Source organism: Xiphias gladius, chromosome 24 (genome assembly GCF_016859285.1).
Source record: "Xiphias gladius isolate SHS-SW01 ecotype Sanya breed wild chromosome 24, ASM1685928v1, whole genome shotgun sequence".
Lineage (NCBI taxonomy): Eukaryota > Metazoa > Chordata > Actinopteri > Istiophoriformes > Xiphiidae > Xiphias > Xiphias gladius.
Genome location: NC_053423.1, coordinates 16309905 through 16333664, shown reverse-complemented (window position 1 = coordinate 16333664; position 23760 = coordinate 16309905). Strand labels below are relative to the sequence as shown.

General features: G+C 40.4%; 1 protein-coding gene across 1 annotated transcript; it reads right to left on the bottom strand.

The window, feature by feature from the left end:
- Positions 1 to 325: 325 nt before the first annotated feature.
- LOC120786950 (brevican core protein-like) lies at positions 326 to 21681 on the bottom strand. The gene is made up of 14 exons (XM_040122766.1): positions 21539 to 21681; positions 15052 to 15131; positions 14420 to 14797; positions 13286 to 13460; positions 12852 to 12979; positions 12191 to 12484; positions 10975 to 11826; positions 8007 to 10379; positions 3937 to 4044; positions 2856 to 3014; positions 2654 to 2736; positions 1930 to 2074; positions 1568 to 1750; positions 326 to 1170 (listed from the first exon to the last, which is right to left on the bottom strand). The coding sequence occupies exons 1-14, from the start codon at positions 21556 to 21558 to the stop codon at positions 1049 to 1051; spliced, it is 5100 nt and encodes a 1699-aa protein (XP_039978700.1). The 5' UTR covers positions 21559 to 21681; the 3' UTR covers positions 326 to 1048.
- Positions 21682 to 23760: the final 2079 nt, after the last annotated feature.

Genomic DNA, 23760 nt, shown 5'->3' with positions numbered 1-23760 from the left:
ATTATCAACTATTGATGCAGCTTCAGAAGTACTACTAAGGAAAAACAGGACATTGGATCCAATGGATTTCAGTACATTTAAGAATTTCATCACACTCACACATCACACAATCCTCCTTTTTCTATCATCTTTTCCCCTTTAAAATGCCTTTTGCATTGTGGAATCTCAATCCATGGGATCCGTAAAGTGATTTTACTACTTTTGTTTACACATAGACCAAATCACCAAAATCAGCGTCAGCTTTTAGTCACTATGTTCACCTCTCACGTGACTGAATGAATGAAATGAAGCCCACAAACAGTGTTAAGGGTAAAATAAGAGACTGATTTATTCTTTGCTCTGTTCTACAAAACTTTATTACAACATAAAGCTGACGAACAAAACTGTGTCTGCAGGAAGTCAAAGGTTTCTCTCAAAAAAATGCGGACAGCATCACAGGTTTGAAAACTAATATATGTACAGTATTTATTGACTCTTTGTTAAGGTTGACTTTGTGCTTTGGAGTTGTAGGATTCTTTGAAAAACCATGAACATGTTTTCTACTCCTATGTCACACTGAAAACAAAAATCTCTGTTGGATTGAAAGGTCTTGAAGACATTAGCACCATTTTATAAAAAGGTTTTTGATGTAAGAAAAACCACAAAGAGAACAGTTATAATGTAGATTTGGAGCTGGCATAGTAATTTAGACACATTTACTGTATTAGGACTCATCAGGTAATCACTTTAGCCTCTTTTTCGCTCTGCCAGTCACTGCATTAACCCCTAAAATCCCCTTAACCAAATACATTAAAATGTATTTTAAAGGACATCAAAAAATAGGAATGTTTTTTAAGTAAACAGTGTCTCCCTCCAAAGAAAATTAGCTCCTCTCTGTGCACTAAGGCAAAGAGGAAGTTCAGTTCAGTTTGACCTGTGTTTCTGTGTTTTTTGTGGTTCATTTTGTCCTGTTTGAGCATTCATTGGTAAAAGCATTCGGTTCTTTACACCTTGTCATGTTACAACAGCAGAGTTTAAGAAAACAAGACAAGGAAAGCGTGGCTGACTTTTAAAACTTGATGTCCCAGTACTGTGGTGTCTCTTTAGTGGCTTCAAACTCATCTTCATTCGCTGCAAAGTTGTCGTTGGTCGGTGACGTCACGTCAGGGTGCTGGGTTGGACTTCCAGCCTCTGAAAATAAATAAATTATATTACTTTTAAAAATGTTTTATCCTGTGTCATGGTTTAATTGTTTGTTGTTTGTTTAAGTCTTTTTTATTTTATTTTTTTTATTTCCTTTTTATATTTTTTGTCTCTTGTCCAGGTTCCATGTTGGATTAAATTTGTGTCTTTTGTTTCAGCCTTCTTCATTTTTTATGCCTAAATTGTTTATAACAAAATAAAGCTAAACCAAACCAGAGATAATTCATCCAGGAAGTACAGTACTATAAATCCAATTAATGATAACTTCATATCAGACATAGTGCACAAGAAGATCACTGGCAACTGAAGGTACATTCCATGAAGGTTTTTTAAGAAATAAAGATTTCTTTTTTATTGTAAGGGTTAAGATAATCTCTAATCTTACCAGGGATGCAGAGGATTTGTGGCCTCTCCCAAGTGCCCCCAGACAGACATTTGATCAGAGGATTTAGTCTCTGCTGGAAACCCTGGGCGCAGTGATAACGTACAACTGCGTTGGTTTCATATCTCTGTCGAGCTTTTCCAAATATGAAGGTGTTTCGGACCTTTGGTGGTGGGCCACATGAGGCTGTTGGAAGAGATAAACACTTTAGATCTTATATCTATTCACAACTTTGCTTCCTTGAATTGTTCAGCTTGTAGAAATCACTGACGTAATAACCCAAATCCACCACATGGGGAAGTTGAACCCATTCATAAGGGTCTTTAAATGACGACTTTGGTGCTCATTCTCACTGATTTACTCACAGGTGCCTTTCTTGCAGGTGTAGGCCAGGTGATAGTTGCAGGGCACGTCACTCCAGCGTCCGTCATCGTGCCACACCATCACCACACAGTCTTCTCCGGAGAGGAAGTAGCTATCCGGCTGCCCTCTGTACCAGTTCTCGTACAGCTGTAAACATGGAGAGAAAAGATGTATTTTGTATAGATCCATGTTTTTAGGAGTTTATATCAAGCAGACGTATGCTATTTTTAAGGCAGGATACAAGTCTAATGCTGATGTTTGATAAACTTAAATTAGTTAAGCTTTCTTTTTGGTGAAACTTTTAAAAAAAGTTACCTAATCAATATAATCTAATTAACCTTGGTCATGGGTTTTCTCAGGACCTCCCATTAAATATTAAACTAAGAGTATGATCTAACAAGTGGGTCGAATCATAAACTAGAAAATACTTTGCTCAGTGTCCAATAATTAGAGCATCCACACAAATCAAACAAACACTAACAAAAAAAAAAGAAGAGTAATCTAATAAATGTAGTATGAAGGTATGAAAGTGCAAGAAGAAAATACCCGATGTTTGGAAGGGTTCTCAACATTTTCCACAAAGAAAAACCTCTGTTTGGACTTCACCCTTCATCTAAGCAAGGTTTATCTTTCTGTGATGCACTGTGAAATGTTTGCCGGTCACACATTTGTAGCCTACACGCAACTGTGTGTGTTTGTGTTTGTCTGGTTTCTAGTATTATTCACCAGTGGGTTGCCATCAGACCAGCGGAAATCATCCTCGATGGTCTTATCATTCAGACCGGTCCACTGGTATTCCTTGTAGTTGCCTGGGGAGGAGGACAGAAAGATAAAATATTCCGTCCTAACAAAACAATCAATAAATCACACATGCAGGCTAAACTATCTAAATTCCTGTATACACGAACAGCTGGCAGAGTGACCCTACTGTTGATGTAACTCTGTTCCTCGGGGGTCATGACGGACACCAGATGAGCTCCTTGCATGCGACAGTGCTGCTCCGCGGCCTCCCAGCTCAGACGCTGGCTGAAGTGTCGGTAACAGAAACCATGAAACTTATCCCAGCCTGGCTCACATCGCTCCAGGTCTGAAAGAAACACAGAAGAAGAGGTGAAGGTACTCACTTGTAGACATACATGTGTGAATTACCCTAAATGTTGATTGCTTCAAGTAAATGGACATGGACAGATTAACACAGAGACCCAGAAACCAGCCGGTAGGCTGCTCTTATGTTGGATCATAACTACTTGACCACAAGTTTTCCATGTGTCCGTTTTTTTGTGGTAATTTGATCAAACAAAATTATTAAGAAATGAGTGGCTCATGACCGCAATATGAAGTAAAATAATTTAAGTTCATAATGCAGGACCCAACTTAGTTTGTACTGCACTTTTTTACTGGTACAATTGCTGGACAATTATTTTTTTCTTACTGATCCCTAATGTGACCAGGGAAAGCCTCGTTTTGATTAAAAGTCTCACCTTTTCAAAAATGGAAAAGATGGGCAGTAACAATAATGCCTCGCATATTTTTAGTATATGTAAATATATACTACAAAGTCTGATTGAAACAGGAATGTGATTGTAAAATCATGAATACAATTAAAAATTTGCTCTTAATCAATTTACAATGAAACAACTGATAACACACTGGGGGCTTTTGGTGCCCTTGGGGGTCCGGATCCCTGGGCACCCACCTGCTTTTCCCAGTTGGTAATCCTGCCTGGAGGATATTCGGTGTATACTGAATTTACTGGATGAAATGTGCCATTTTTTATACAAGAGCTTTGTTTGGTATAAACACAAAAACAAATTTTGCACTACCATATGTTGTACCATATGTGATAGTTTTACATCTGAACAGACTAATCTAATAAGAAACCACCCCAGTATGTCTGTGTGCAAAGTAATTCAAATTATCAATATTACAAGGTGATCACTGATCAAGCATCTTTGCATGATGATTTTTTCTTTTTTCTTTTATGAAACAGCCCCCAGCAGAGAGCTCACCGGTCTGACAGAGGTGTCCTCCATATGTTGGCAAACAGAGACATTTAATCTGCCCGTCTCGGTCTGTACAGGTGCCCCCATTGAGACAGGGGTCGTCCTTACAGGCATCTGGAACACAACAGAGGTCCAGTTATTAGTAGAATATTCTGCAGCTTAAACTACATGAGAGCACAGGACACAGTATGTATACTGTGTGTTATTGTTAATAGTGCACAGAAAATGAAACGTTTGCATGTATTTGCAAGTACAAATGAAAGCAAGAGAATTATCAGAAAAAGGTGGGTTTGGTGGATCAAAAAGAGTAAGGAATATTGAACGACGATTGAGGCAACTCACAAGAATTAATATTATTGTCCCTCCTTAAAAATCTTGAAATCAAGTCTATTTTGCAGACATCCTCTGCACTAACTGCAATTATGTGTAACACAATGTGAATTAAGATATATATTTACATGAGTTAAATGCATACATATATGCAGAGGGAAATAAACATGTAGAAATATCGTAAGAGTGGCCAATTTCAGGACACATCTTCGGTTAAAATGTTGTCAAAGCATCATGATCCACATATGCCACCAGATGGCAGGAGCGGACAGACTTCAGAGAGTCATGATGTCAAACTCCTAGGGTCCTGTTCTTGCAGGACGTCTTTCTCTCATTTTCTTCCAATTATCCTCCTTATAACCAGTGTCTATACTCTGTCCACATAGCTTCAGTTTGATTTTCTGTGGTTTGGAGTTAAAAACAGTAGTTCAGGGTTTATAACATGCCAGCATATTATACTTGGAAAAACCCAACAATGTGCCTTTTAAAATGCAATGACATAGTTACACATGATAATTGACAGTCTACTCTCTACCAAAGTATACAGTCTGTTTCTGTGCAGTAGCAGAAACTCCCTCTTTTGGTCGTTAGATACATACAGTATGTCAAACATGTCATGGTGGATACAAATACACAATAGTGCATTTTGACCCCGAGCATTGGGTCTCTGCTGTGAAAAATCCTTATCTGAAGTTAGGTGTTTCGTCCTGTAATTCGCATAGACTAGATACCTGTCTACATTTGTTACACACTTTGATACCATTATTCAGACTTGGATGCAACTAAGTTCAAGGAAAAACTTTTTACAGCAAACTGTAGATTACTTCAAGGACCTCATGGCTGCTGTTGCATCATGTGACAGCTCAATTTACTCTTAAGTAATGTAATGAATGAATTATTAATCATTTCATTTCCCATAAAATGTTTTCCTTTATATGCTAGATTGAAGTGTTTGTGTTGACATATTTGGAAAATTAAACTCCCCTTATGGGTGATTACACTGTACAAAAGGAATATCGCCTCATCTTAAGCTTCAGTGCTTCAGGGTCACCATCAGAAGGTAGCCTAGCTGTTTAAAGTCCTGAAGAAGAAAGCGTGATTGGAGTTTCAGTTTGTTTCTTAAAATTGTAAAAGAAGGACAAATGGCGGAATGTGTGTCTGAGCTGCCATCAAACCTTTCTACAAGTGGATTTGGTTTATTGGTTTTCTTTGACACCCCATAAACAAGAACTCTGTGGTGTCTGTCATTATACTGAACACTCACATACTGCTATTTAGACAGCTCTCTTTGAGTCAGTGTGTGTATGAAAAGTAATAACTGCCCTACACAAGTCTAATGAGAATCATATGCAGTCAAAGATAAACCATCATTCAGTTTTGCTGAAAATGACACAGCTGGGGCATGTAAAACCATCAAGATGCCTTTCTAGTCATGAGTATTAAACAATGAAACCTTTTGCTGTCACCCATGTTGGCATTTTTACAATAATCAAAGTCGTTTTATTTTCCAAGTTGGCACAGCCACAAGTACCTCGGTTCAATTCTCACCCGTCTGTGAAGAGTTTACATGATCTCCCTGTGTTTTGTAGTTGTAGTGTAGTTTTCCTCACATGAGAATATGATGTCATGACCTTAGTCATTTGAATTACTGAATGAGCGGTGGCTTTTCCACTGTGTTTCTCGGCCTTTATAAGATGTAGAATCTCCAGTCTTTCATTATCATGAACAGTCTAATATACATACAATCTTTCCCTATGCTTGATGAATGTTTTCTACTGGAAGTGTGTCTCAAAAATGTATATTGCACAGATCTATCTGAGAGCGCAAAACGCTTTCCCTACTATTTCATCACCATGAGTGGTAAGACCCTGACAGTAAAAAGTCTCCATATGGTGATATGAATAAAACAAAACAAAACTGTACCTGCAACCTTGGATTAACCGTAGCTTGTTGGTATCTGCCAGTTTGAATTTGAGAACATATAGCTAATCTGGACAAGACTGTCATTAAGTACAGCATCACCACCATGATGAATACAGTGAGATATTTTGTCCTCCGGTAAGTGAAAACACTTTAGCAGAGCTTAAATGAATATGGGCGTTCCTAACATATGTATTTGAAGAGATTCTCTCACAGTTCTAGATAATAAGTCCTAAATGTAATAGCAGACCTTGCAGCAGGCGAGTCAATTATCACCACAACTATGGTTGACTGGAACGACTCAAAGGGTTGTTAAAACAGGATTGCCGGTAAAGACGAGTCTGCTTTTTGATGCGGTAATCTTAAAATAATCTGAAAGTGCCTGTAGATATGTATGGAGCCAAATGCAGTGCCACTCTGGTTTTTTTGTGCACAGTAATGTCTTTGCATTCTAAATTCTGTTTTAAGTACTGTTCTGGAGAACTGGCGGTATGCACATTCATGTAAAGTAAAGTGAGTTCCCCTGTAATGAAATGTCCTCTATAAATAAATATGTCTTGTTCTCTGATTAAAATATTAAGACTTGTAATTGCCCACTGTGTTGAAAAGCAATTCTCGGGCGACACAGTAATGCAAGTTCTGTGGAAGCCCTGTTCTGCCAGGAAAAGAAAAAAAAGAGATATAAAGTTATTCATAATAAAAGTAGCAATGCTCATGGTAAATCAACATTATGAGATCCTACATCACAAATAAGATTGTGTTTCTTTTATTTTTACCTGTTTTTTTCTTTCCTTGACAGAAATAGGCTTCCTTACAATTCTCTGCAGCTGCCTTATTTAGTTGTAAAAACTAATGTTCATTATACTTTCTATACTGACGCATAAAAATTTCAAACTAAAATGTTTAAGACTGCAGGAAAACAAAATAACAGATTTCGACTGATGGTGAGACGAGCAGCAACATCAGTTAGTTGACTTTATCATTATTACACCTAAAAAATACAATACTGTACAAATCTTGAACGATTATGATTAAACAATAGAACATGACTTGAGTATGAAACATTAATGACCCATAAGGAACATTTAAAAACATATTGCTAAATGCTACCATTTACAACAAATCAACACTTAACAATATTTGTGCTTATATACATGATAATAATTTGTGCTTCTGGTACTTGACCGTCTAAAATAGCAATAGAAGTCTAAAAATCTGTGGAAAGAGAACAGTTCTTAACAGGTGATGACCTAACAGTTATGCATTAAATATAAAACATTACTGCTATTGCACTGGTCAGTGCTGTTACATTCAACGTAATTGCTGTTACAGAGAAAGTTCAAGTCCCTTTGTCATGTTACTTCCAGATTACTGCAAAAAAAATGCTTTTACTATAAAAAGGTTTACCAATTCCGTAACCATCACTCTTACAGAAAATCATCACGTAGAAGAAGCGCTAAAACACTCATTCAATCATACCACTATATTACAGTACTTCACAGAAGTCAATCTTTGGATGAGGAAGAAAACATCATGCATAACAAGACTGGACTGTTGACAAATGTCTAATGGGAGCTGTCCCAGTGTTGAAGGGGAGGTGGGATCACAAGGACAGAAGTGAGAAGCGTGAGGAGTCAAAAGGGTGAGTGGGCTTTCTGAGACAAGTGAAACAAACGTGGGAAGTCATTTGAAAAGGAGGGGAGGTGCTTTACAGAAAATGGAGCAAAGGCAGGTTGGGGCAGAGACAGACCAGGGATTTTAGTGCATCATTGCGTCGAGTAGCAAGAGGAGGACGGTTAGGCTGATGAGAGTGGCTTTAACTTTACCTGAAACTTTCCCTGTACCGCCTACAGCTGCCCTCTCATTGGGCAAGATATGCAGGGTTGGTGGCTGGATGAGCCTAAACTCAACATCTACCAGACCCTGATCCACTGGTGGTATGAGGTGCGTCACCTTCTGGGGTTCCGTTGTCTTGTGGAAAACTCTCGGTATTGAGGTGGTTGGGCTCCAGGTATGTCTGGACCAGTGTGTGGTGGTTGTGATGTTGGCAGCGGTCGTCTTTGTCGTAGCAGAGGAGGGCTTTGTACTAGAGGAGGAATCTGGAGCTACTGTGGAGGTGATGGAGGAGGTTTTTCTGCTGTACTCAAGATCTTTCAGAGATTCTTGGGGTCCTATTGTGGTTGTCAGCAGAGCCCAGTTAGATGTTTGAGATTCAAGAGGAGAGATGGTAAAGTCCTCTTCAATGGTTGAGGCAACGTTACCTTCTTCTCCAAGGCCCGAGGCAACGTTGGCTTCTTCTTCTAAGGCAGCAGCAAAATTAGCTTCTTCTTCTAAGGTTGAGGAAACATTAAGTTCTTCTTCTAAGGTTGAGGCAACTTTAACTTCTTCTTCTAAGGTTGAACCAACATTATATTCTTCTTCTGAAGTTGAAGCAACATTAGCTTCTTCCTCTAAGGCTGAGGTAACAACAGCTTCTTCTTCTAAGGGTAGGGAAACATTATCTTCTTCTTCAGGGGTTGGGGCAATGTTAGTTTCTTCAAAGGTTGGGGGAACATTAGCTTCTTCAAGGGTTGGGGCCACTTTAGCTTCTTCTTCAAGGGCTGAAGCAACGGTAGCTTCTTCTTCAATGGTTGGGGCAATGGTAGCTTCTGCTAAGGGTGGGGAAAAATTATCTTCTTCTTCAGGGGTTGGGGCAATGTTAGTTTCTTCAAGGGTTGGGGCAACATTAGCTTCTTCAAGGGTTCGGGTGGTGTTAGCTACTTCTTCTAAAGTTGTTGAGATGTTAGCCTTTTCTTCAAGGGTTGGGACAACTTTAGCTTCTTCAAGCATTGGGGCAACATTAGTTTCCTCTTCAAGGGTTGAGGCAACGTTAGCTTCTTCTACAGCGGTTGAAGTAATGTTAGTGTCTTCTTCAATGGTTGGAGCAATGGTAGCTTCTTCGAAGGGTGTGGAAACATTAGCTTTTTTCTCAAGGGTTGGGGCAATGTTAGTTTCTTCAAATGTTGGGGCAACATTAGCTTCTTCAAGGAATGAGGTGACGTTAGCTTCTTCTTCAAGGGTTGGGGCAACGTTAGCTTCTTCTTCTAGGCTTAAGGTGATGTTAGCTTCTTCTTCAAGGGTTGAGGCAATGTTAGCTTCTTCTTCTAAAGTTGGGGAAATGTTAGCTTCTTCTTCAAGGGTTGAGGGGATGTCAGCTTCTTCTTCAAGGGTTGAGTCAACATTAGCTTCTTCTTCTAAAGTAAGAGAAATCTTACTTTCTTCTTCAAGGGTTGAGGTGATGTTAGCTTCTTCTTCAAGGGTTGAGGCAACATTAGCTTCTGCTTCTAAAGTTGGGGAAATGTTAGCTTCTAAAGTTGGGGCAACTTTAGCTTTTTCAAGTGTTGGGGCAACACCAGTTTCCTCTTCATGGATTGGGGCAACTGGAAGTCCCTCTTCCAGTGAAAAGGAAACTTCAGCTTCTTCAAAGGTTGAGGCAACTTTAGTGTCATCTTCAAGGGTTGGGATAACTGTAATGTCCTCTTCGGTTGTTGGGGTAACTGCAATGTCCTCTTCAGTGGTTGGGGAAACTTTAACTTCCTGTTCCAGTGAAAAGAAAACTTTAGCCTCCTCTTCAGCAGTTGGGGAAACTTTAATTTCCTCTTCAAGGATTTGGCTAAATCTAACATCGTCTTCAAGGTTTGGAGCAACTTTAACGTCTTCTCCAAGGACTGCAGTAAATGTACCAGGCTCCTGTCCACTTGCCTCTTCATAAGTAGTAGTCACAGGATCCAAATACACTCTGTACCCCGATGTCTGATACCGTGCTGTTGCGGAATCAGTAGGCAACTGAGAGGTGTTCGACCCATCTGGAGACTCAGTTGTAGCTAAACTTACTCCAGAAGTAAGATTGTCTTCAGCCTTTGTCGTGTGCAGCTGTTTTTCCTCACTTTCCATGGTGACTGTGTTTTCAGTTTCTAAGCTTGTACTTCCTTCCTGTCTAGAAATGGATGACTCCCACAATTGTGCTGCTGTGGAGAGGATATCCAAGCCAAGTTTGTCAGTATTTTGTGACCCAGATGAAGACGTTGGATCTGGGAGTGCAGTCCGAGGCTCAGCAGGAGCGCTGCTAGCTGAAGTAGAAGGTGACGGGTGAGTGGTGAAGCCATAAGAAGAATCTGATGTGGAGGTGAAACTGACAGCTTCTACATCAAGGTCACTCTCTGGAAAAAAAACATAAAACATGTTTGGAGCTGTAAGCATATAAGTATCTTAAGTATCTATTAAGATACTGATGTTTTCAGCCATGCTAGCAGCATGGCTCTATAGAATGCAGTGTCATTCAGTCAGTCCACCACTTTGGTCCAGCCTGAAATATATCAACAACTACTGGAGGGATTAAGATGAAATTTTGTGTAAACATTCCTGGTCCCCAGAGAATGAATCTCACTGACTTTGGCTATCCCCTGATTTTTCCTCTAGTTCTGCCATTAGGTTGACATTTTTGGCTTTTAGTGGAAAGCAACTGATAATGTCATGAGAACTATTGGATGGATCGCCATGAAATTTGTTACAGCTAGCACCCAGAGGATGACTTTGTATGTGTACAATACTTTGGTTTACGAACAAGTACAGTGCCCGCAAAACTAATGACATTCCCAACAGCCTCATCTTTATTTTGTGTTTAGCGTTGCCATTGTGTAGATGTTAGCATGCTGACATTAGCATTTAGCTAAGTAGGCCTGCAGCCTTACAGAGCTGCTAGCATGGCTAAAGACTCTTAGTTCTGTTTATATCATAATTCAATAAAAGTCTTACCTTGAGAAATATCTCCAGACCCATCAAGAGGGAGCCACAATGAAGTTAGCTTTTTGATGGTAGCTTGGGTAGTTTGTGTAAGAAGCTGTCCTTCCTCAATTGGCAACTGAGTCGAGAGAGACATCTGCCCAGGGCCTGCTACTGCTGCTTCTTCAAGCTTCAGATGGAGCATGTTGTCAGGCGTGATTGGGGCTGCCTCCAGGACATTCTCCTCTTGAGTATGGTTGCTCTCTGCCTCGCTGTAATTGGCTTGTGATCTGCTTAAATCCAAGTTGGTCTCTTGAAGTTCCTGGGAATCCATTGGCCTCTCAGGGTTTGTGTCTGGTACTGTCCAGTTATGTGAGTGAGGTTCAAATGATGGTTCAGGAAACCCTGTGGTGTTTTCAAGTTCAAATTGGTGAAAGGTGAAGTTGAGGTTCTGGTGGGAATCTGTCTCATTGTAAAAACTGGGCAGTAATGATGTGTTTTGTGGGAAATCATAGGTTTCTGTGCTGCTGATAGGGCTGTTCATCAGTGCTGTAGGGTGCTGGGAGTGATAGCTCATTTCTGTAGGAGATGAATTTTCAACCAATTGTTGAAGGAGGTCAAATGTAGATGTGGTGTTGAGGGGAGACTCTGTTGTGTCTGATATGACTGTTGGATGTGTGTCAACCAGGTTTTCCTTGGTGGAAGGGTGGGAGACAAAGGGAAAAGATTCAAGGACACTTTGAGCCTCTCGCTCCACTTGCTCTGCATGTTGGTTCAGTTGGAGCTCTTGAGCTGTTTCCATAAGAATAACAACATCTTGCCCAATGTCTTCAGGTTCTGTGGCCATGTAGTCCATAGGAGATTCAGTGGCAGCTTTTCTGCTATCTGTAGAGGACAGAGAAGTAATTAACAATAAAGTGTAAGAGGTATGAGAACGACGATTTTATTTTGCTTTCTATACTTCAAATATTTAGCCCATCTCCTTACAGTTTAATTACATACAAACTAATTGTAGATTTTTAAAATTTACATATATCAGAATGTCCACAAAATGTATTCTAGTAATGATTATAAAAAGCGAAGCAAGGATTCATTACCGTGAGGCTATGGTATTCATAGCAGTTTCCTGGTTAATGTTTTTGCCCAAATGAGTAGTAATGAAAAGTTTGCATGTATATCTAATATATTTTTGACATGTAGTTTTAAATATATTTTATGCACAATCATTTTTGAGGCGCAAAACACTCACCTTTCAAACAATAAACGTCATGAAGGCTGGATGGCTCTGGGAAACCAGTTTGGTTGGTGAAGCGGTAGAGGGATTTAACACCTGGCTGAGGCCCTCCACAGCGCTCTCTGGGGGATGTGATGGGGTAGCGCACACTGCCATCAGACAGCCAGCCAGGGCTGCAACGGTCCAGACCTTCACTCCATGCCAAGTACAGTTGTGCTGTTGTAGCCAGCTCTGCCCCGGCAGCTCGGCAGTATGACTTTGCTTCATCAAATGACAACCGCTGCGGCACAGAGTCATGGAACACCTCTCCTAAAAACACAAAATATTTTTTATAAAGTTTAATTATTTTGATTTATAGTATGTACAGTATTTCTTTAGTTGGATCATTTATTTTCTTATGGTTATAAGTAGATATAGCCCAAGTGATACTGTACATTGCCGTTATTATATTATATTATTGGCTGATTTTCATTATTCAACGTGCCGTTCAGTACATATGTCATACAACAATTCTCACTATAACAACCAAATTTAAGAGATCAAAAATTTTGAAATAAATAAGGCCGATATACTGTTATTGTAGCCTCTAAGCTCTCAAATATTGATGTCAGTATTGGCCTAAAAAATCTAGTATTGGAGAGGCTTTTGCTATAGAAATATCTGTTATTATTCATACCGTGCATTTGTTCCACGTAACAGTAAACATCAAAAAGATCATCTGGATCCATTGTCCCGTAGTTTCTCACTCCTGGTTGCCCATTCATGTCTCCATAGCAACCTTCACGGGGCATTTGGATTGGGTACCTAGAAGAATGGAACTGTTCAGCATTTTTACATAACATTAACCTCTTAAGTTTGTCTGAATGACCAGCAAGTCAGTGATTACAATTCATTCATATTGAGCAGTCAGGTATTGTTAAAACGAATAGATTCTGTAGTTTCCAAAAATAGTAGATACCTTGATTTTTGGAAAATGTGAATATAAGACTGAAAAAAGGAGCTAGAATATTTCCATGAACAGGTGCTGCCTTTAAAGCATCGGTTTGAGTATTTGAGTGTTTGTGGAGTTTGAGTGTGAGCATCATTCAGAATATAGAGGTGATGAGATACCTGACAGACTGGTCTGCCAGCCAGCCTGCATCACACTGCTCATATCCATCATAATATGCTGCCAGAAGCTGGTCGGCAGTGGCGATTTCTGCCTTGATGGCCTCACAAGCCCTCTGGGCTTGATGGAAGGAAAACGCATACCGGCCCAGGGCATCTCTGTAGTGAAATACAACACCTAAAAACACAAACATGCACATACGCACGGACATAAGCACACATTAAGAACACTTTCATATTCAAAGTATAAAAAACATTCCAATAATAATAAGAGCATAAAGAATGACTTTACCAGCTACAGTAACAGCAAAATCCATTAGGGGGCATTGAGGTAGTCACACAGCAAGTACAATATAGTGTATATAATCGCATTAATACATCAATTCCTATCGTTACAAAGCTTAACTTATCAAACAAACAACTGTGGATCATTTGATCGAGTACGCATCAGCCCACAATGTGGCAACATCTGTTAAACCTATTTAGCATTTTGGCCCAGTTCTTGCAGAGAATGGAGGAGAAATGACTGTTGGCAATGCACAGAGACATTATGCTTTAATAACAACCTATTTTCAGCTACTTTGAATGATTCTGGTCAGAGGAGTGTTGCTCTGACACACACAAAGTAAACCTTCGATGTGGATTTTTGTTTTCCACACTAACATTTTCCCACCACTTCAGTCCCAGTGAACTAAGCAAGATAATCACATCTGAAGTAACTAGTAAATATTAACCACATGGAACCAACTACATACTTATAAAAATCCTAAAGATCCTTCTTTAGTTTCAAAACCTTTGCATGTGATAGTGCAACAGAGATTTCATGCAATATTTTGAAACAGAATACATTTTCCCTTTGTTTCAGTCACTCCTGACCCCTTCTGCTGGGTACTGCTTTCAAATAAATTAGATAATTTGTACAAAACGCCAATTTGTGGAAGGTTTTGAAAAAAAGGTGATTTATGTGTGATGTTTTGGAACACGAAGATTACAGTCAAAGTATCAGTATCAATATCACATGCAATACCATTGTTACTGAACTTGTGTTAAGTTCTATCCTACAGTATATAACCTATACTGTATATTCCTCTTAATTATTCAAAAGCTTCAATGATGATCCATGTGTCATTTTGTTACCTTTGACCTTGAGTTGTATGAGGTCACTGGCGTCCTCCAGGCCCTGTTGCACCTCGCAGCGATAGTGACCCGAGTCACTGGAGTGCAAATGTCCCAGCCACAGTGACACATCATCAGAGGAGTACGTGTAGTTGAGCAATGCGGCGCGGTACTTGTATGCTTCGTTGACCTTCACCCTTTCACCCTGCGCCACCAAGATCTGCGTCTCCACCCCATCGGACACCACAGTCCACTTGACCCGCGGTACAACAGGGGAAGAGGAGGAGGTGGTGGGTATGGAGGATAGAGACACCAAGCAGGGGATGGAGATGGAGCTGCCCAATGGGGCAGAAACCGGACCTGAGTGGGGGATGTTCACCTGGAGGGACTGGACATCATCTGCAGAAAAAAAGATAGAGGATCCAGAGCGTGAAGAGCAGAAAGGCTCTGTAAATTTGCTGAGAATATTGAATCATGCCCACAGTTTTAAATGCACCTTTGTATCCTTTGCTTATAACTGAATGACAAATACTAGATCTGATATTTATTTCTCATATTATGTTGGTTTCTCTGATACAGAGTATTTTATGCTACATTAAGAATAATGAATATGTTCATTAAAAGTAAGAGATATTGGGAAAATGTAGACGTACCATATGCAGATGGTGTTTGGGTGGGGAACGCCAGAGTGAGATGGCAGACTGCACAGAGAAGTGGAAGAGTTTGGACATGTCTATGGAGATAAAGAGGCCAACACAATAAACATCAAGATGAAGATTAATAAAGAATTCCTAAAATAAAACCAGGGAGGAAGGGACACAAAAATGATGACTGAACGAATGATTCATCCCCAGTTTCCAATTTCACACAGGTTTAACCTTAAATAGGAAGAGCAATTTCTGATACTGGAAGTCATGTATTGGGTTGGTTCAGCTAGTCAGGGGAACACGCTCCATTGATCTCACCAAACTGATTTATTGTAATATCAAAGGTCACAGCGTGCACACCTTTATGTTTCAGTACCTTCACCACAGCATCCACCTACTGTGGTTCGCAAATGTACAGACAGCTGGGTAAAAAGGCAGTCTCACAGTTGCACTGTGGTGTTCTGAGTCTTAGCTCTTTTGTATTTCATATGATTTGCTGCTTATATATATATATATATAAAATTATATAATAATTTAGAGCTGAATCTTACCACTGGAAATACAGAAGATACATGAAAATTCATGTGGACAGATGTACACAATTAAGATCAGGAAAAGGGTCATAAAACCCAAAACCCATGTAAAATTGGAGGAATTCAAATCTTCAGGATATCTTAGGAGAAGAATGACATAACTTCTAAACTAAAACAAACAGCAACGTTCACCATAAAATCTTCCTTTGGGAGTAGATATTGTTTTAAATTCCATCACAATAAAAGAAAGATTATACCTGTAATGTACATACTGGATAAATACAGAAATAATATTACCATTATACTGAGAGATGTTTCTCATAGTTTAGTATTTGACACTCACCTATATAATGTAAATGGGATGGAAAAATTGTATTCATTTTATCAGTATCAGTTTAAGGGACAATTCTAGTGGATAAACAGAGAAAACGATCTGTAAATGAGCCAAAGTTAGTCTGCCAGTCTAATTTTCATCTTACAAAATAAAAGAAAGAAAGGCCTCTGTATATAATGTAACAAAATGTCATAAATTTGAATCAACACCTCTCTAAAACAGTGTCAACCTTCACGAAAGTATTTGTTGCAGTACTGTGGTATTAAACTGGATTTTAGCAAGGTGCACCTAATAAACTGGTAACTGGATGATACATCATACATTTGGAGAAAACCTTCTAAATAGGGCAGAAAGGTTCTTTCTTTTATAGACAGCATATCAATGGAGCAGGATCTTAAGTGAATCTTTGTGTAAAACACTGACATACAAGGCCCTTAAAATACTAAAAAACGGATCTCAAAGCCAAACCATGGAGCATAAAAGAGCAACTTCTCTGGTTTTGAAAGCAAAGCTGAGAGCAAAGGCTCCTGACCACAAGCCATTCATCACCTCCGGGAGCTAATGACACGGCGTCTCAGCCCAACAGCATCCTGCCAGCTCTCCATCACCAGTCTGGCCCTGTTATTAACCCAGCAGGCATGGCAGGAGGCACACAGTGACCTCACACAACCTCCTGAGGCGGCCATGATGAAGCTGCAAATGTTCATTCATCATTAAAAAGCAGCACATGCCCTCCAAATCACTTTTCAGGGCTGATATAGTCATAAGGGATCTTTTTTAATTTCAAAATGTGGCAAAGTTTTAATGTTGATGTCAAAGTGCATCTTCCTTGTCAGGTTATTCAATCAATATCATGCCCAGTACCACACTGCTTGTTGTATTTGTAGCATTTACTACATTCAGCTCTATACTGTATGATCTTCCTATGAGGTCTGATTTCAAAAATACTGAATATCGGATATGTATCATTGATTTCCCACCTTACACTTGACAAATCTATAAATCATAATGTGTTGCACCTGGAATATTGAGAGTTTAAGGTTTTACATAAAACCTGCTCCATGAAGTTGACTGAGTCTTGGTGGAAGTCTGAAGTAATTTTAACGGTGCTCCCTTTTTAAAGAGAAATTATAAAACAGTGAAGGATATGGCAATGAAAGGATTTTTAAAAAATGACCTGTAAATCTATACACACTAATTGTATACAGTACTCTGTGTACTACAAAGTAATCTTTGTAGTACACTATTTGTGCAGTTAATATACAAGAAATCAACATACTTTTACATATATATATATTGTGCACCACCAGGGAAAATACTCATTTCTTTTCTGAGGTTTTCTTGGAGAAATTGGTTTTATATTTTTCCAGCTGTGAGCTGCTCCTCTGTTTCTTTCGAGCATTGCATTGTGGGACAGCACTCTGAAGAATCAAGGTTTTTTTTGGCTGAGTGTTTTGAGTATAGCTTGTTTTGTCCCGTTTCCAGTGTGAACACACCAGATTGTGTAGTATGGGTGTGGGAAAGAGCTGTGCAGTGTGAAAATGAAGGAGAAGCTGAATATAATGAAGGGGCTTTAAAAAAGCCCAGAGAAACTCTTAACAAAGAGTTTGACTGTTGCTGATGCCACCGGCACAACAAAACTCTGGATGGGCAAATGTTGAAAAGAGCCTCCAAAGAAATCCATAGTAAAGCACAGAGGAGGCACTGTGTGTGTGTGTGTGTGTGTGTGTGTGTGTGTGTGTGTGTGTGTGTGTGTGTGTGTGTGTGTGTGTGTGTGTGTGTGTGCATGCCAACCTCCTTGATTTATGTCAAGATGAAGTTTTAAAAAACAGACACAAGATGGCTGTATGTCTCACTCAGTTTTGACACACGCAGCCTCATTAAGAGCCTCAGAGCCGTAATGTCAATGTGGAAGCTAAAAACAAAAAAAAAAGGTAATACTGACAGGATCAGAGCCTCTGGAGTGAGCCAGAGGTTTAAGAAGTACTAATAAATTCTGCGTCTGTAAATCCAACACATCCTTCGTAAGGAGTTGACACACACACACACACAGCCCACTAAATTGTGACATATTAAATGGCCTTCTTTGATGGCGGAATAATTGTTGCCTGTTTCCCTCACCAGCTGGGTGGACTCCACAGAGCTGGTATCACTATTAGTATTCTTACCAAGAAAACGTCTCACAAAAAGCAAGCAGTGGGCCAGGAAGACAGCTGCACACTGTGCTTTCACTTGATACCATCTCCTTTACAAAAGGCCTCAAGTGAAATTAAAGGACAGGCCACTGGCACACTTGCTTGCTTTTTCTCTTTCTTCTCGCTCGCTCTTTTCTGGGATGGAAAAGGAAGTTTTAAACCACTTAGAATAAACAGGCTCCGTACAAAGGGAACGGCCACATTAAGACACTGCACAGTGTTTCAAATTGTATAACTGTTGTGAGAGTGTGCTCACATATGGGTTTGTGCAGAGGAGGTGATCCTGATTACCATTTTGGCCATTTTGTTACTTTTTTATCATTAGTTAGCGCCGTCACCAGGCGCTCCGCAGTTCTGCTCTTTTTAAAGTGAATAACAGCAAAGACAAGTCAAGCTAAAAATCAATGCCACCCACTGCATTGAAAGGTCGAGAAAATGCAGCCAGTGCAGTATCCACAAGCAGAACTAACCCAGTCTCCTCCTGCAGACACAGACAAGTAAGTGAAAGCAGACTGACATTTTGGTCATCAGTGGAAGAGAGACATGAAAAATCTTGTTCAAAATAACTTTCGCCAACTTTAATTGTTGATGCAAGAAGTAATAGTAAACAAGGAACATGCAATTAGATGCTGAGATCCCTGTCAGTGCTGCACTGACAACAAAAACCATCTGGATACATCTTGTGGGTGGTCTCTGCAGCCGTCTGCATCAAGGTCACGTCAGGCAAACCTCGTCTCCGCCAACAAGCCCGAAAATGACTGCTGATCCCAGTTTAGCCAGTTCAAACATGCAAAGACACTGGTTTGACTGATGAAAGCTCTGTGGGGAGCTCAGCTGGAACTGGCTTTGGCACTGATGGCTCTATGATAAAATACAGTAGCGATCTCCTAAAATGCACAGTAACTGCGTTTTAACAAGGCAGAAATTCCCTCTAGTCTACATTTTTTGTCGACCACATGAGCATTGTGGCTTTATCCCTCTCCTTTCATCTCCAGTTTTTTTTTTTTAGATTTTAAATTTCAGATTTATTGACTCATGGGTATGCATTCCAAACAAAATATACAAGTGAAGTGCAACATAAATTACTTAAAAAAGGCACAACATTCTTCAAGAAGGCACCTAATTTACATATATCTTTTGTTTTATGGTAATAACAACATGACTTTAAACATAGATGGACAGTTTATATAGGCCTTTGGCAAGTACTTTTTTTTCCCTATTACTCCTTGTTTTCCTTACTCTCCTCCACTTCACCCACCCTTGATTCTTGGCAGAAATCTTCTAACCTAAAATCAGAGGTTTTCCAGAGTGGTATAACTGACATTTAACATTTGGGGCATTTGGACCATTTTTGCAACCTTACCACCTATATCAGTGCCAAGTCTTTTATATTCTGCTCGGAAGAAAATCAGACAAAATTAAATATCGGTCTTTATATATATTATAATTTGACAAATAACTAGTTAGAGAAGTTATTTTTATTCCTTCTTATCTAGTCTCTGTGGTAAATGGTCAGATTTCTGGTCAACAACAAAGAATTCACCTTGGACAGATTATAAGTGTATAAAGAGGACAGGCTCTCACAAGGATCAGTTCCTGCACTACCCCTTAGCAACCTCTGTAGCAATGAAGCACCAAAGACCAGATCCCAAAAATTCATCTATGCTGATGAAATCTGCCGGATAACTTAAGCACCGGATCTTAAATCACTGGAGAAGCTGATCACTGAAGTTGGAGTCATTCTGCAAAATCTGGCAACACACACCGGAAAATGTCACCCATTAAATGCAACCTACCAACACAAAACCTGCCAAAGAATTACACTGATTTGAAACTGAAGCACCGTCTTTGCATATCTGGGAATGATTCTGGGCTCAGAAACATTCTGATCTGTGAACCCACAGGCAGCAGATAGTGTACAGTCATCTCCTCAGTATGTATCTCAGCATGGCCTCTGTGTAACTAAGTTGCCCCTGTCGGACCCAAGTCAGACTATTCACTCAACCCCACTGCTCTGGCTCCCAGCAACATCATCTGCATACATCAAGCCCCCCCACCCCCCCACCCACCTACATTTCACAGAAATCTCTAATAAACCAGCTGTCTGTCTCTAATACGATGGCTGTTTTGGCAAAGCAGGAGATGATTCACCAACCAGTGTGTCTGGGAAAAAAGTAAAAGGACGTTTCAAACAACATCTGATCTCAGTTCTGACTCAACAACTCCATGGATGGACCGTAGCCTGTGCATGGCCAGCCCATTATAAACCACGCAAAGACACACTTGGTTGTGAATTCGCTCTGTGCCTGGCAAACAGGGGGTTTCCAGTCTTAGCTCTGTCATGTGTTCCTGACGATAAAACAATCAACTGAGCTGAATAAAGGCAGTAAATGGACTATTGAATTGCATTTTCCTGTCAAGAACTCTTTAACGTGTGGCTCTTAAGCTGGCTCTAAAACTGTAGCCAGGTCTGAGGAGATGCTGCAAATAATCAAGTGACACTTTACTAAGCATCTGCTTTTGATGCCTGACGTTTGAGAATCAGCACTAAGCGACCAAGTTCAGGTTTTGATGGGTCAGTATGAGCAGCTGGGATTATTATAAAGGATTAGGAGATCATGGGCTACTTTTTGTACATGTTTGGTCAGAAAGAACCAGTCTTTTCAGCTTCACTTGCTCCAGAGGTAAACATCAGACCAGAGAGCCACTGGACCATCAAACAGAGGAGGGGAATCTTTAAAAGTCTGCTATTTCCTCATTCAATTTTCCCCTCGGTCTCTCTCTATCTCTCTACCTGCCCTTTACTGAGGTCCACCTGAGCCCCGAGGTGCACCACAGAAAACAAACAGAAGAGGCTAAATGTGCACTTAAGACAGAAAGCAGCTTCTTGTGTCTCCTGCAGGGCACAGGAGCAACATCTCAGAGCTTGAAATCAGCAGCATCCTTGCTTTACTCCCACAAAAATAGCATTTAAGTTAAAAAGAAGTTTTGCAGTGCAATGGATCACATAAGAGCCTCAGTGTAGAAGTGCAGAGGACAGTAAGTCTGTTTTAGGTGGCAGTCATCCTTGAATTTCTTTCAGTTTCATGGAAATTCCTCTGTGTGACAAACCATTACAGGGCTCCACCGTGATCAGACTATCATGGGGACTGATTAGGAGAAAGTGGAAGTGACTAAGGCCTCTAGAAACACATGTGGTGGTTTCATGGTGTGCAATAAAACAAAGGGAAAAAAAGAGAGAAAACAAAAAGCTTATGGGGAAAAAAAATATGTATAACTAACTGCGCCAAATGCAGAAAAGCTATTGCAATCCATTAAATCTTAAATGACACCATAATTTAACGTGAAAATATAAGTTCAAAAGAACTTTGAAACGACCAAACCGCCTCAACTGCGTATCATCAACACAACAACCCAACAGAAAAACCTACCGGACTCTTCTCAGCAGCATTTCAGCTGACGCAGGATGGACTGACTTCTTGGCTGTAAAAAGTATTTTTCCGTCAGCTCCTCACAGCTTGCTGCAGTGCGACCGTCCTGTCAGGGGAGAGTGGACTGGGGATGCTGTGCGCAGGTAGCCTATATGGGAGCTGAGGCTGCTGCTGCTGCTGCTGCTGCTGCTGCGGCCGCTGTTCGAACGCCTCCGGGGCTTGGAAAGAAAAAGGAGGGAGTTGAGCGAAAGTGAAGCCAGATATGAAATCCTGAACTGCCCACTTTTTTAACCCAACGGCACGGATGGAGATGGCGCATGTCTGTCAAGGGGGATTGGGAGGGATGACATTTGAAATAACCGATGTTATAGGCTATGAAGTGAAGCCTGCAATCAGGAGATGACCTGTATGGTTTTTTTTTTTTCTCTTTTTTTCTGCAGGGAAACGACAAATGCATTGAGCGTCACTTGGATAAAACCAGGCTGAGTTGAGTCAGCGCAGGAGCAACACAGGGGGAGCAGCTGATGCTGCTGCAGACATGATAATGCAGCACAGTCACCCATAGTGGAGACGGAGGACGAGGGAGAACAGTGACTCACCGTCTTATGTTGCCGCTACATCAGCTAAGTGGACTGTTGGTCTTTTTGAAATCACACTGAGCAAGTTTGCATGCATCACCACTGGAGTAATGAGCAGTCTGCAACAACTTTACTTTACATGCGTGACAGACTGCAACAGCTGCTCCATCATTTCCAACCTCAACGAGCTCAAAAGGTTTATATAAATGCTGTTGAAGAAAAATAAAGCATGTATTTGTCTCCTGTTCATGGCCAGATTGACCTGCATGGGGGCCCTGGGCAAAAAGGAGCTTTGACCACCCCTCCACCCCTCCCCCCACCCGTTTTTTCCTCCAGGCATTATGCGACCTGTCATCTTCAAGTAAAGAAACTGAACAAAAATCTATTCAGTAAAATGCGCCATGTAAAAGTAGATTTGACACAGGGTCCCTCAACAAAAATCGACAAAAGGGGTGAGATGTGTTGAATTGTAAAAACCGGGATAACAGTGCAGACTGTTGGATACTCTCTCTTCAAAAAGCAGTCATGGCGTTGCGCTCATTTCTACACACAAAAAGAGATAAAGGTTGTGTAAAGAATAAACAAGACAAAGAACCTACAGCCATGCTTGCAGCTCTATGAGGCTGTGCTCAGGCAAAGTGGGGCTTTGAGCCAGAGGCTCCATCCTCTGGGAACCATGAATTTCTGTCCAAAATATTGTGCCAGTTAAACCTAGTAGATGTCTAGATATTTTCACAGGATAAATGAAAACTTTGACCCGCTGGTGGTGCCAGAGGAAAGGTGGCCATTGCTATCTGTGTCACATTTCGTGGCAATCCACACTGTAGTTGTCAAGACGTTTCACCCAAAAGCCAAAGAACTCAACCTCAATGCAGTGCTAAAGTTAAAGTCACAGGATCACCAAAGTCAGTAGGATTCAACCTCTGGGGACCACAAATGTCTGTACAAAATTTCATGGCAAGCCATCCGACAGTTGTGGAGATATTTCAGTCTGTGCTCGACCAACTGACCGGCAGAGCGGCAATTGAGAGGGAGGTTAGATTTTCGGTTTTGGAAAGTTAAAAGATTTGTTCGAAAGGTGTGTGGGGAGGCTGTTCAAGGATTTCAAAAACATTTTATTCGAAACATACTGGTAATATCAATATCAGTTGATATTGTAATTTCATGGTGCGTGTTCTCAAACAAAGATTTAGTTATTCAAATTACCGCAAACTGACAAACACATGGTGAATCTGGAGATTTGGGTGGGTTTTGGTGCCCTGGGCAAGCTGCCTGCTTCGCCCAGTCAAATATCAATCCTTGACCCTGTCATCAAGTCAAGTTAATTTGATTTATACAGCCCAGTATCAAAACTCACAGATTTACCTCAAAGGGTTTAACAATCTCAATAGCATATGACACCATCTATTTTTAGACCCTCGATTTGGAAAAGGAAAAACTCCTCCTCAAAACGAGAAGGAAAAAGGAAGAAACCAAGAAAAACAACAGAGGAGGGATCCCTCTTCTAGCACAGTCGTGCAGAAACAGTGCAGAGCTGACTAGAATCTCATATCAGTCAGTAATGTGTAAAATTCACAGCCGAGGATAAACCTGTGGTCATTATCAGTTTCATACAGTATGATTCCAAGTATGCCCTTCTGCTCC